The sequence below is a fragment of the Phaethon lepturus genome, unplaced genomic scaffold (assembly GCF_000687285.1).
Source record: "Phaethon lepturus isolate BGI_N335 unplaced genomic scaffold, ASM68728v1 scaffold30367, whole genome shotgun sequence".
Classification (NCBI taxonomy): domain Eukaryota; kingdom Metazoa; phylum Chordata; class Aves; order Phaethontiformes; family Phaethontidae; genus Phaethon; species Phaethon lepturus.
In genome coordinates, this window is record NW_010554826.1 from 24,527 (window position 1) to 37,137 (window position 12,611).

The following is a 12,611-nucleotide window of genomic DNA, read 5'->3' on the forward strand; positions in this document are numbered from 1 at the left end:
GGTGGCCTTAGTGTTTGATTGACTTGTCCATATAAAAATGATGGGACATTTAAAAAAACGCAAACAACACACTTGGCGTTCAGGTTGCTGCTTCTCTTGGAGTGCGTAGAGCTTTCACCCACAGATTTCCAGGGCAAAGCAATGTCTTCAGCTGCCTCTGCACCAGCCATCAGGGGATGAAATCTGTGTGTGGAAAGGAGATGAGGGCACTGAGCAAACGAATAAATCAGCCTCAAGTAGTGAGAAGGAATAGCATAGAATTAATTATTTTCCCTTGTAAATCTTTTGTTCGGTGCTAATGATTTTCTTCATTGCCCAGAACTTTGTACACTTGAGCCTTCACGACACGTGCGAGTGGGAACTGAGATACTGTTCCTCTCTGTCCATCGTAGAAACATTGCTGAGGACATTAGGAACTGAAGATACCCCCGTGATCACTACACCCGCTCGACTACTGCTGCAGTTCTGTGTTAGCCTATGAAGGATGGCCAGGGAGCAGTCAACTGAACTGGCTTTTAGCCATATGAACCGCGTGTGAATCGTCCCGATTGCTTTGCAAAGGAGGCTCTTGCAGGACTGACAGTGCCTGAAGGATGAACAAAGCTCTCTGCCTATCTTAAGAGAAGTAACCAGAGAGACCAGCTATAAAATCATAATTTTTGTACTGAGGCAGTCAGGACTTACCTCTTCTACCTGCCCCGTAACATCCAGAGATATCGCAACCCCCTGGATATCCAGGCTGCCCAGGCTGCCCTCTGACACCAGGAAAACCTTGAGGACCAGCATTCCCAGGGTAACCCTTCGGACCTGGTTTCCCCAGCACAACTTCTCCTGGTGGGCCTGAAGAAGGAGAAGCACTATAAGCTGTAGCACATCTACTTTAGCTTCTTCACTGTAATACCTCTTTTATATCTTTATATATATACATACATACATACATATATATATATTTTCTCCATCCCCCATGGTGGTTTATTTTCTGAGTGATATTTCCTCATTTTGGTGAAAAAATAGGACCTGCCAGTTGGAAAATCTCTTCTGAATCCCAGTAACTAGAGGGCTTATTCTTGACCTTAAGGGTGCTCAGCTTGGTAAAAATAGAGCCTGGTTATGAGAATCTAAAGTCTACCTACGTGTCAATGCAGAAAAACACCTTAATCCCAGGATCCATCCCAGAGTCATTGATTTTTGTGTTTTTACATCTCAACTATAAAAATTTAAATACAGAAGAAAATGTTTGACCACGCTCTTGATAGTGCCTGGTTTGTTATGTCAGTAGCAAACCTCCCACTGATTCCAAATAACGGGGATCAGTATGGAAGAGTACGCCAAGTCCTAACAGATTATTCAAAAACCCTTACGTTTCATGAGTTGAATTTTCAGAGTTTATATCCCCTGAGCACCTGGTCTTGCACTCAAAAAGGCAGCAAAAATCCCTCTGGATGCGTCTCAGGTTCTTAAAATACATCATTACCTGGGAATAAGTACCAGAAAGAAGCAGCTGCCTGGATCTTACATCTTAGCAGAGAGGAACCATCCAGGATGCTGCCAACAGTGCTGCGGTGGGAAGTCAGTCTGCCCCACCACAGTGGTCCTAAGGCTGAAGGACACTTTGCATCTGACCCCTGGTGGGCTCCAGATGGCCCCACGGGGTCAATATGAAGAGGTTGTATTCACTCTACCTGTTCTGCCTCTGGGTCCTTGGATCCCTTCCTCACTGGCTCCAGACATCCCTTTTTCTCCTTTGGGCCCTGGGGCACCTAGTCACAGACAAGAAGTAAGTGTCACTGCACTGCATTTTGCATTTCACCCTGAATTAATGCTCCTGCATTCTCCCCACCAGCCTCTTATATATCGAATTGAAGGGGAGTCACAGCCCTTTGGCAACACAGCGAAATATCCATTTCCTTTAATTCTCTCTGGGCACCTACTCTCTTTTCCAGAGTAGCCATTTGCCCATGACCAATAGGGCTCCAACTAGCATTGATTAGCAGCCTGATAGGGGTGAAAATGGAGATTTTTCACAGAGAAATTCATAGCGATGGTGTTAGTGCACTGGCCTGGGCGTGGGATCCACTCCCATGCTCTTCGCATGGATCAGACAAATCACAAAGCTGAACTGTCTCTTCAATCAGGTGCTGGTAAGTCAGGATTGCTGTTTTCACATGAAATTGCTCACAAAATCAGTACATATCAGAGAAACAGGTGCATTTTGACAAAATACCATTTTTCATATTTTTAAGATGAAAATATTTTGATCAGCCATGTCCTTAAGATTGTTTTTCAGTGAGATCTGTCTTCTCCCATCTCCTTGCTCGACAGGCTGGAAACATCTTCCCTTTTCTCTTAAGTGACATTTTGATAAGCTTTGCAGATACCAGCTAAGACTGAACAGTGACAGAGGAAGGAGTTAAACAGAAGGTCTCTAGTTACTTAGAGGTGTTAGGACACTGCTGAAACCAACGCTTTTCATTTTATTTTGACAGACAATTACTTCAGCCAGACAAACTTTGTCTGCAAATCCAAGCAAAACGTATTCCCACCATTCACTCATTCACGTGCAATAACTGATGCCACTTTCTGAGATTACATTAATATATTTCTTTAGTCATGTGTGAGGCTTTTGTTGTTGGAACTACTTTCAATATTGCTTCAGTTGCCTCATGCCTTCCTTCAGTGTTTTCCAAGACTCATCATTTCTGCCCAGGGGTGATCTGTTCCACCACCACGTGTTCAGCCAAATGGCTGTTTCTTTTTCCTTTTTGTAGGACTCTAAAATTAAACTCTCCATCCCCCAGAACCTACACATGGTAGCAAACTGGCCTTCCTCTCAAAGCGCAGCTTGCAAAAAGAGTGGGCTGCATCTGTCTTCTCCCTACTCTGAGCTATCTAACTTGGGTTTCTCTTCCTAGAAGAGAGAAGTCCAAAAGGAAAATAGCAGTGAGAAGAGATGAGGTAATATCATGGATTATCTTTATGGTACTGCTTGAGGCACTAGAATGTTTGGTTAAAGTATCAAAGCTATGGTAAAAAATGCTTATGAACGCTTCTGTCCCTACCTCTTTCTCCAGGATACCCATCTTTGCCTGGCTGTCCAGGGATGCCATTTTCTCCTCTTTCTCCGTTGCTCCCAGGGGGACCTGGAGGACCTGGTGGTCCTGGTTCTCCTGCTTGTAACCTTTCTTCCCAAACAGGAACAGGCTTCCTTGCATGTTCATGAATGAATGAGTCAAATTTCAACACATGAGCTGAGAAGGCAAGACAGAAAATGAATGTTTCCTTGGCTGGGAAATTCAGGAAAGAGACAAAAATCAAAGGGTGTTGTCTAAAAAGGTACTTAAAACAATCAGCTAGTGCTAAAAAGCGCTAAAAAGGCAGCCCAAACTGAGAAAGCCAGAAGCTGAAGAGGACGATAGGCACCTGAGTCATGACTTTGCTGCCTCACCTTGGGCAAACCCACTGCTCCTCTTCATGCATCACAGCACAGGAGGTTTACCAAAAATGCCTTGTCTCAAGAGGAATCAGCACAAATCACCAAAAGAACAATTTCTTTCAAATTAGTTTCAAGTTTTTCCATTTAAGAAATAAGGGAGTATTTGCGAGGTGCCAAAGGCTTTTCCAAATAATTATTTCACAGGTCTCTGTGCTAAAGCCACTCAACAAAACCAATGTAGCACTGACAGCCTGTGTGGGGACATTCGCTACGCGTGGTGCTCAGCATGGCAGAGGATGGAGGATCTGGGTCACTACAGCTTCTTGCTGTCTCCCCTCTGGTTTTGTTCACCACTGCTGGCGAGGTGTGAATACACGCGGGAGCTAAGCTGGTTGTACTCACTTTGAATCATCCGCTCACAAGCCTGGCTAACGAGCTGGTAAATTGTGGCCAAGGACTGTGGCTCCCCCTAAAGTGGAACAGTATTTTTTATTAAAAAATAAAGGAAGTATTAAGATCTGTTAAAAAGGATCGATATCATAATGCATGATTAACTTGCTGCCCATTCTTTTTGTCAGCTTGAGTTTCAGAGATATTGATTGCTGTGAAATGCAGCTTTATTTATTTATCACAAAGCTCTGAAGCCATAAAATTGAAGTTGGGAAACATCAATAATTGCTTTTCTCCTGCACATCAAAAAGCCCAGACCAAATCTCAATAATTACCAAAGCTACCAAAGAAGGGAGAGTAAATTTCACTCTCAGATTTTATCAAAAAAGATGCTAAGCCTATAACTCAATGTTCTGTGATATGTAAAACATTTAATATGATCAGATGTTATAACGTCCTATCTTTGTCTAAATCTTTTATGAATATTGAATCTTACCGTTACTGTATTCTGAATAAATCATATCTGAGGGGTTCTTTAGAAAGTTTTAGTAAAGTAGGGAAAAGTGATAAAAATGCAAAAAGCTGCTTAGAAATAAACACTGACTCTATCTGTGAAAATTCATAACTAACACAGCGCATACTTCCAAAAAACATTTATAAAATATACATCTCTGGCTGGATCGTGTGCAGATTACTCAGACTTTAAAAAAAAAAAAAAAAAAGTTTAGCACAACACCCAAGGGAGGGGAAAAAGCAAAGTTCCCCTGCAAAAAATGTGTAGAAAAGGAAAAGCTGGTGGGAACGGAAGGAGGTTGGTGTTAAAAAATTTTAATACTGAAGCGTTAACTTGAGACAAAAGCAGCTCTCTCCTGGGGGAAGCCTAACTGCCATAAGTTAATCTTGGCAATGGATTCAGACTCCTAGAAAGACACAGGTTTTCTTTCTAAACAAAAGTCAGGATGAGAAAAACTTCCTCTCACAGTAAAATAACCTTGAAAGGCAGCGTAGATCTCCTGCCATCGCGTGCTCCCTGCTGCGACATGCCAGAGGTTTGTTACGAGTCTCCTCTTACACAATACATTAAAAAAGAGCAACTCAGTCAAGTCGAGTGGTTTTGGTTTTTCCAGAAGGTTTTTTTCCAGATTCCGTTCAACAAAGAATGGATTTTTTTCTTCATTACTACAGTCAGGAGCTCCTGACTGCTGCAGGTTTATTTATACCCACCAGCAACAGCCAGTGCGGGTGAATGGAAAGGCAACAAGCTCTAGGTACAAGACGTTATTCAACACCAGGAAGGTTTATACGTGCAAGCATAGCTTGCAAAGCACATCCACAGCCACTCTTTTGAGCGTAGGACACAGTGACAGTGTTGCTGCCTAGCGCCGCAAAAACTCACTTTCTCTCCCCTTTCTCCTTTTGGACCCGGCAGCCCCTACAAGAAAAGAAAGGGGAAAAAAAAAAAGTCTAGGAAAAGGAAGAGCAGAAGAAAACAAAACAAACAAAAATCAATGGGCATGCGGGTTACATTAGCGGCACATGGAGCACGAAGTTTGTTTCCCACACTCTTGTTATTTCCCTGACCTCATGACAGTGATTAGAAGAGCTTCAAGCTCATAGAAATATATTTGCCTCTTTTTTAAAGAAAAAGAATAATAACGCAGCAGCTGGAGCAGTGGCATAAAGCACCATCAACAGGGATGCAAAAATTCCTCAGATACCATCTTAGAACAGATTTCCCAACACAGCAGGTGGTTTTTAATATCTGAGAAGAAGAAATAAGGGTGACATCTAGACCTTGCCTGCCCCTCCAAGCCCAGCACTGGCTACTCCAGCTCGGGACTGACTCTCTTGCTTTATTCTAGAATCTTACACCAGAAATTAGTTTGGAGTTTGGATTTTGTATAGCTTGTGAGTCTACAGAGAGCAAAGGGCGGTGGGATTTGTTAAATGCTTTATCAACAGTTTATCAATGCTTTATCAAGTAGCCTGAGCTTTGCTTATCCAGACATCGCCTTAAGAAGGATGAGTGTGAACTAAAACTATTCTTTAGACTCTGAGAGAGAGCTGCTGTGGGAACAGCTTGTTTCCACTCAATTATTTCACGTCTTGGCCTTGTTTGACACCCAAAAGCAGAAACTTACTGTTGGCCCAACATCACCCGGAGGTCCTTTCTCTCCACTGCTGCCTCGGGAGCCTGTCACTCCTTGGAAACCCTGCAGGCATCAATTACAAGACAGAGTTAAAAGTCCGGTTACTTCCTAACTTTCTTTTTTTTCCTGTTCAAGGCTGACATCTCCCTACAGCTCCAGGGGCACCAGCAGTTTGAGTTTAGAGGACTCTAGCAAGGGTATGTAGCCTGAAGGTTTATGTCAGTACCTCGTCCAGCCATGAGTCCAATGTTAAGAGTAAATCATGTATGAGTCATGTTCACGTAATTTCCTATTACTGTCTCAATTATGGTCAAGCCAGCAAAGCTGAGTTTTGCCAACAAACTGCAATGTGTTTTTTACCCTACAGGCTTTAGATCCTTCATTATATATTTAGATTTAGACATAGCCTAGAGGATATAACCCTTTTCTTCAGCCTCCTAATAGCATGCTGCTCTTTTCTTTTTCCTTTAAGACCTGTGTTTGCCTCTAATATTTTACAACAGTAACAGCAGCTTGGAGAGTGGGAAGTGCCTTCTTTGGTCATCTCCTCTTTGTGAAGTTTCTGTGTCCTTTGGAACCATAAAGGGAAGAAAACAATAAGCCAAAGCCAACCAGTAGAAATACTTTCTTTTATAATTTTCCAGCTATTAGATTAGCAACTCCTCTGATCACTGAAAATGAGAGAGGTCTTCAAGGCATCACCAGAACAGCTTTCAGAGCCTTCTCTGAAGGCTACAGTGCCTTTAGAAAGCTGAGGTTCAACCCTGCCAGCTCCACATCTTCCCAGGATGAGCAAGTCAAAGTTACAGGCTGAATTCAACCTTAGCTCCCGCTGATGGCTGACTTCACCACAACTACTGTGGGGTCTAACGCAAAGGCAGCTGTGAGCAATCTCCATCTCACACTATTCAGGACTGCCAAATTCCTTATAATTCAGCAGTGAGAATCAGTAACTATCAGGTCCACCACCCATCATCTAAAACCAAATTCGATCCAGTTTCCCATGTAAAGTGAAGTGTACCTGTTTCACAGAACCTGGAAGGGCTGTGGTGCCTTCACATTAGCAGATAGATGTGAATCAACAGACCTTAAGGTTCTGCTATCCTGAGATTTGCTACGGAGAGCAAATACACCTATCTACATACCTGCTACATACATACAGGGCTACATACAGCTCTGGCAGCAGATACTGGAAGTGGTGTGGGGGGACACCTTTCACACCTGCCTGCATCCTCCAGCTCCTGCTGATTTCAGTCTAACAAGCCTATGTACCTCAAACTCAACCAGCAGTTGAAAAACAGCAGTACCAGGAAAGCAAAAATAGCAAAACAAGCATCTTGATGGGTCAACACTTTCCCAGACCTTGCCGGAAGCCGCCAAGGTCTTTCTTCGTACACTGACAGTGGCAGGGCAAGTGGGCATCTGCGCAATGTGCCAGGTATTCCCCTGGTACCGCGAGAAGGGGTTTTGCCCTGACACCTCCGGGTGACAGCTAGTCAGCAGAAACCACAAGCCCCTGCTGAGGAAGAGACTTCGATCGGCAGCACTCATAGTGAATACTCACCCGTGGTCCAGGAGGTCCTGGAGGCCCAGCTGTGCCTTCTAGTCCCCTCACCCCCTGCAAAGCCAAATGCAGCCATTTATTAATGAGAGGATTCAAACAGACCTAGTAAGCAGTGAGGTGGCTTTTCCGTGTGCTGCTTTTAAAAGGAGCATGCTACGGGTGGGTAAAAAATGCGTCTGCCAAGCAGGTGAGAAGGGTGGCACCTGGTCAAATTTGGCCAAATCTGAGATGACCCCATTTCCCACCCCCCCAATCCCTCTGGCTTTGTGAAAAGACCATTTATGCCCTGAGTGCATTAGGAGAGCTGGGTGTTTTGGGTCTCTGCTGGTACGCTCACAGCAGGATTTTAGGCAGTCATGCATGAAAACTCAGAGGTGAGGTGTTTTACCTTTGCGCCTTGAAGACCATCCCTGCCTGGAGCTCCCTGCACACCGGGAATGCCCTGTAAATCAGAATTGCTGGGTAAAGTTGGCATCTGATTATCATTACCCTGCTTCATCTTTTAACAGGGGACGTAAGAAAAAGAACAGTTATTCGTTAAACAGATAAAGCACTGTTATCCCACCTTTAATTGCACTATACATAGCTTCAGATAGGTCTATCTTTGTTGCACCAACTGACTCAGTTTCCCTTGGGAAAGCGATGACACTCCAAAATGAAAGATAGTTTCCAAACAAACGACAGTAACAACTCTATGGCTTTTCAATCTTGCTTAAATTAGTTACTGGGAAAAATGGGCAAATCTTTGAGACAATTAAAAGGAACGGTGTCTACCATTACCTGCATGCCAGGACTTCCAGTGTCTCCTTTCTCTCCTTTAATTCCTGGTGGTCCCTTGGTTTAAAACAGAGGCACATAGTTAGGCGTGCTGCAGCATCCTTTAAGGCAAACAGCATCCTGCTGCTCCACATCCACGTCCCAGGTTGCTCCTGCTCTCCGCGCGGCTACGTGGTACTTTACAGCCACAGCGTGCGCATGGGGATCCTGCCGTCCCAGACGTGCACACAGCAGCCTCCACCTCCACTCCTTGCCAAGCAACGATGATCATTGCAAAGAAAAATGCCTGAATACTCCACTGGGCTGTTTTCACTCAAGGCACATTAGGGAGAGTCTGGACAAAAGCAGTCTTTTGCCAGAATGACTAAGTGCAGGGCCTCATCAGCATGACAAAAATTATCACCATCTCTCTCCAGTGCAGCTGTCCAGCTGTTAGTAAGGATGATGTAAATACATAGATCACGTTTTGGGGGCTTTATTGAGACACCCATTTTTGAGACATGTTCTAACTGCAAAGAGCGAGTGACAAAAAAAAGGTAGTGGAAGAGATCACATACCACAGGACCCTGAACCGTGATTCCTTGGGAACCTGGAGAGCCTCGCTGGCCACTAGGACCCTCTGGCCCTACTTGTCCAGGTGGGCCTGGTTCACCCTAAAACCAAAGACATGAAATCAAACATAAGGAAACAGAACAATTACTGTCCGCTCTCCACATGGGCTGCACTGCATGACCTGGGCCAGCACGAACCGTCTACAGGGTTCAAGATGAAGTCAGGACAGCGAGGGGATCTCTGGTAACCTCAGCTGCCTTTGCCTTTTAGGTCCAAGGTTTTGGTGCATCTCTCATGGGAGAAGACAGCAAAGCTGCAGATGGTGCTTTGCAAAGCATGATCCACCTTCCCAAGCAGCGAGTCATTCCTGTTATGCAAGGTGGCCAGAGAAAAAAGGGAAACGCTCCTTAACTCGTGGCCGAGATCTGCATTCGTTCTCATTCCTTCCCCAAAACCCGTCCCCTGTAACCGTGCTGCTGTCCCAGATGTTACCCCAAAGAAAGGGACCAAAGGGCTGGGCTGGCTCTGCCCTGTGTGGAGCAGCGAGCACCTTGGGCTTGCTGCAGCGCCCAGGGTTTGGGGGTTCAGACCCAGCCGCTCCCTGGGCTCACCCTGGGGCTGCTCCTGGAGGCTTTGTGTGGTTCTTGCTCTGCTTCGCTTGTCGCGCTGCTCTGCCCCAGAGCAGTACCCGTCTGTCTGGTTCGGAGGCTTGGCAGCCAGCACGAGCACAGCACGCAGGCTGACCCTTTTCCAGCAAGGCTGCTTTCCGAGAACATTGCTGACCACACGCATTGCATTAATTCAGTGCAATCAGGCCCATCCTCTCAATTTCCAAAGCCCAGCTGAGCATTTAATTAATAATAAGTGTTCCCATCCTCCTCAACATGTCTGTTCGGGCTTTGCTTGGTGCAGCGAGACAGTCCCCAGCCTAAGGGGTCCAGCTCCGACCAGGAACGACACATCCAGCTGCACTGACTGAGGATTCCGCACGCCTGCGCCTTGCCTGAAGCAAAGCCACAGTAGTGCTGAGTATCAGGACTCACCTTGGGTCCCGGCTCACCCTGCTCTCCCGGGGGTCCTCTCCTGCCAGGGCTGCCCTGCCAGTAGGACACAAAGCTGCTGTTATGCATATCATCACCTTTATTGCAGTGTCACCGGGAGCCAAGGGGACAGAAGTCGGTGCACTTTGCTCTGCACGGTGAAAGATGTTTCCTACCCCAGAGAGCTCGCGGCAAATGGAGACCAGAAGAAAATGAATCAAGTCATCCAGCAAATGCGGGAAAGGGGAGAATAGAGGACAGCACAGCCCCCCGTGACAGGCAGCGGGCGCGCTGTACTCATCACCAGCACAGAGAGATGAACTTTTAACCCGTTCAACCTCCTCCCTCCAACTCCCCCAGCAAATCCGTGCTGAGACAACAAATGGAGAAGGGAGGCACGTATGAACATGGGAACACACCTGAGAAGAAAAAGAAGAGGTGCTTATGTCTACAACCCTTTGGGACTACGTTGGGTTTTATAATATCACCCCGAGAGAACAGACACACGCTGAGATCAGGGACAGCAACCAGCTCTGGGGAGACCTGGCTTAGCTCTGCATCTGCACAACTGCTGGATGGAGGGCAGAAACCAACCTTCTGGCATGATCCAATATCATGTGAACTTTTGATCTCTTAATCCAAAAGTTTCTATTCTTGGCTCTAAAAAAACAATGTATTTGGATTAAGTAGTACAGGCAGGGAGCTTTGGGAAAAGTGCTTTCAGAAGCTTCCAGAAGCTCATTTCAGAAGTCAGCTGGACTTGGTCAAAAACACTCATTAAGGACAGCGATAAATACAAGGTGAGACATAGTCTCGCTAACTGGAGTTTTAAAAATAGCAACGAGTGCTCTTGTAACGGCCGCGAATTACCAAAGGTTTAGCAGTGTGAGGATAAGGTCATGTGTCAAAACCATATTTTCTCTAATGCTTAAAAGAGTCTTGCTCTTTAAAGAGTTGTGCTGCGGAGATATTTAAACCACAGGGCAATGCAACCTGGTAATTATGCACTTAGGATATTGAAGCAAACTCTGATAGTGGAGTATGCAGAGTAATTAAACTTCCACCAGAATGAGCATGTAATTACTCTGCAGCAAGGTACTGTTCCTTGCAAAGCATGGAACTGAATTCACAGTTAAACCATAGTAATGCAAGGGGTGATCCGAAACCTTTTCACTTGAGCAAGGAGGCCAATGTTTTTTTTAATGGTTATTTTCCAAGAGAAAAGCACCTGAAGTGGTTGAAATGGGGTACTCTGACAGGTTGTCAGGTTTTGGCTGCCTTGCACAAATAAAGTATTTTTTTCCCAAACTTACAAAATTCAAACTTTTTGATAGCTGCTTCCTAGTCTTTAACTGGAATATTTCCCCCTGCAATTTAAGCCCATGGTGATTCTCCTGTGTCCATGATGGAGAAAGCAAAATATCGCATTTGCCCTTTACCCTGAGCATGTTAGATGCTTAATGACTGTTATCACTTTCCCCCCATTTCCTTCAATGTTTTCTTGCGGGTCACGTTCACTGTAAAGAGAGTGAGATTTGGGGACGGGCAGAATTGCAGTCTTCCCTTTCCCCTTACACTGCCCACCCACAGAGACGGTGATAAGGCGCCCACCTAACACAGAACCCAGACAGCAAGGTTTTGCGGTGTGGGTTTTTTTTTACTTGCAAAGAGTTTCAGAGCTTCTGATCCATGAAATCTCTGCAGGCACCGAGGGCGACACGTCCTCCTCTCCTAAGAGGATTAACGTGGCACCAGGAACTGCTCAGCCTGTTCCCAGCTGCAGCTGTTGCGTTGCCAATTCCCCATCTCCCCATGTCATCAGCATCTGAAACCTCAAGGACACCTCTCAGCTTTGCCCTGGCATGAGGAGGACATCAAAGCTCCCTGAGATAGCACGAGAAGAAGCGACCCCAAGTTGCGCCAGCGGAGGTTTAGATTGGATATTAGGAAAAATATCTTCACCAAAAGGGTTGTCAATCATCGGAACAGGCTGCCCAGGGAGGTGGTTGGGCCACCGTCCCTGGAGGTATTTAAAAGACATGTAGACATGGCGCTTAGAGACATGGCATAGTGGTGGACTTGGTAGCGTTAGGTTAACAGTTGGACTCAATGATCTTAAGGGTCTTTTCCAACCTAAATGATTCGGCGATGCTAAAACCTCGTGGAGCCCCAGGAGTGATATCCTCATGCCTGGCATGCTGGAGCACCGCAAAGCAGCACCAGTGCATGCAATACACTGCTCTCAAGGAACATGTGGAAGGGTGAACTTACAGGGGGCCCTGGAGGTCCTGGCAAGCCCGGGTGGCCAGAAGTACAAGAGCAGGCAGGAGCTAAGGTAGGGCAGGTCTCCTCGTCCCTCTGAAACAAAAGCAAGCCAAACGCGGCATGAGAAGCTGCATAGCAGGAGCGGGATGGATCACAGGTCACATTTTCAGTGTTTCAAAATTCAGCTGCAGAAAAGCAGAAATTTTCTCTACTCCACTGAGAGATTTTTGTGAACAACTGAGTTCTTTATTTTTCAATGATAAGCTTAGACAAAAAAAAAAAAAAAAAAAAAAAAAAAAAAAAAAAAAGAACCAAAAGAACCAGCCCTGCCTGAAGTTTGCATAACACACACATACCGGAAGATAATTTTCTCCTTGCTAAATATTTACACATCCCACAAAGCAACTTTGTGTGTTGAGAAGAAAACTTGACAGGAAGAG

General features: G+C 45.4%; 1 protein-coding gene across 1 annotated transcript in view; it reads right to left on the minus strand.

Annotated features, from left to right (window-relative positions):
• Positions 1-12,611, minus strand: part of COL20A1 (collagen, type XX, alpha 1) — a 48,373-nt gene continuing 35,762 nt past the window's right edge. Inside the window, exons 27-39 of the mRNA XM_010291969.1 lie at positions 12,178-12,264; positions 9,910-9,963; positions 8,872-8,967; positions 8,318-8,371; positions 7,926-7,979; positions 7,538-7,591; positions 5,965-6,036; positions 5,220-5,255; positions 3,836-3,902; positions 3,060-3,248; positions 1,683-1,760; positions 685-840; positions 1-183 (exon numbers count right to left, since the gene is read on the minus strand). Coding sequence (XP_010290271.1) covers positions 170-183; positions 685-840; positions 1,683-1,760; positions 3,060-3,248; positions 3,836-3,902; positions 5,220-5,255; positions 5,965-6,036; positions 7,538-7,591; positions 7,926-7,979; positions 8,318-8,371; positions 8,872-8,967; positions 9,910-9,963; positions 12,178-12,264 — 1,011 coding nt within the window. The 3' untranslated portion in view covers positions 1-169. The remainder of the gene's footprint in view (positions 184-684; positions 841-1,682; positions 1,761-3,059; positions 3,249-3,835; positions 3,903-5,219; positions 5,256-5,964; positions 6,037-7,537; positions 7,592-7,925; positions 7,980-8,317; positions 8,372-8,871; positions 8,968-9,909; positions 9,964-12,177; positions 12,265-12,611) is intronic.